The sequence below is a fragment of the Perkinsus marinus genome (genome assembly GCF_000006405.1).
Source record: "Perkinsus marinus ATCC 50983 genomic scaffold scf_1104296953718, whole genome shotgun sequence".
Taxonomy (NCBI): domain Eukaryota; phylum Perkinsozoa; order Perkinsida; family Perkinsidae; genus Perkinsus; species Perkinsus marinus.
The window spans coordinates 1-1364 of NW_003208405.1; the positions used below are offsets into that span (position 1 = coordinate 1).

The window sequence follows — 1364 nt, forward strand, 5'->3', positions numbered from 1 at the left end:
GAGAGCTTTGTCGTGATCTCGAATACCCGGAGACAAGTCCCTTCGGATATCACGGATCTTGCCCAAGTCGTGAATTGCCATGAAGCATAGCATCGCATCCACCGCAATGGGATCGCCCGTCAGTTTCACAACGTTCCTGACCCACCACTGCAGCCTGCGCCAACTCTCACGACTAAGTCGCTCAGCTGGAGTCTGGTTCTTCGTGAAGTCACCGTAGTTGTCAGTGCAGATCCAGTAGACACAGAGCATCGCGCAAACAGTCCGCCTATACTCAGATTCACTGTCCGAAAGCGTAGCAGAAGGGTGAATCGCATCAGGAGAACAATCAGTATTCCCGATAGTGTCTCGAAAGTACTGCAGCTCCGGGTAGATCCTCTTGAAATCATCGAGGAGCTTTGTCTGCTCGCAGCTACCCCCCAGCAAGAACTCAGCATTTTTCCGGCCAAAAGCACTCAGTGCCGCAAGTTTCTCCTCCGACGTCCAGAGCCGCCATGGTGCCAGTCTGACTTGCCCCTCGCACTTACCCCGGTCTCCCTCAGCTCGGTGGATGCGGAAAAAGGTAGACTTGAAGACAACAGCCGAGTCACATTGGCGAGCAAGTTCAGCGACCTCCGCGATGTGAATGGTGATAACATCCGAATCCTCCGAGGCCGACCTTTCTGATTGCGAACCAGGATAGTGCAAGGCATCTCCGTAAGGTTCAGAAGACACCCCATACTCCACAGCAGCAGCATCATAGATCCTCAAGAGAAGGCGCATCGCCAGAACCAAACCGACATCAGGATTCTTCCGAGCGTTCTCCATGAAAGCCGGCATATAGTAGATAAGGAAACCAGGCGACTTGTGAATTCCGTCGCGGTTGAGATAGTCAGTGAGCTTCGTCTGCTCGTTCGGCTCCAGCTGATTCCACGCGTCCAATACCGCTCGACCACCCTCTTCGTCGAAAACTCGCGAACAGCAGGCTAACCTGATGATCGCCCTGTCAGTCGGAGTCTGGAATGCAAGACCCTGCTCTTTGGCACGCAGTTTCAAGAAGGAGTCGTAGGTGTCATTCATCGTCTCGTGCGTTAGCAGCTGCAGAGTAGTAAGACCCTTCTTGAAGTTGTTGAACATGGTTTCTGTCATGAACATACTTCCATCAAGGCTCTTAGCTCCCATAATGCCGGCCATATCCGCGAAGATATGGAAGAGGTAGAAAGCTAGAGCAACATCGCCCTTATTCCCAAGCAACGACTTCACATTCTTGATGTTCGCGGGCAGGTCTCAGCTTGTAGAAATTGACCAAAGTTGAATCCACCTTCAGAGAAGTCTCGATCAGAGCTGGTACTTGTCGGGAAGACGACAGTAGCTCGGGAGCACCTCAG

At 52.4% G+C, this 1364-nt stretch overlaps 1 protein-coding gene across 1 annotated transcript; it reads right to left on the reverse strand.

Annotated features, from left to right (window-relative positions):
- Positions 1-212: 212 nt before the first annotated feature.
- Pmar_PMAR016783 (hypothetical protein) lies at positions 213-1170 on the reverse strand (the record flags this gene model as incomplete). Its single annotated transcript, XM_002776375.1, has 1 exon — positions 213-1170. A coding segment is annotated over one exon (958 nt), but the record flags the coding sequence as incomplete, so codon positions are not given.
- Between the last annotated feature and the right edge of the window lie 194 nt (positions 1171-1364).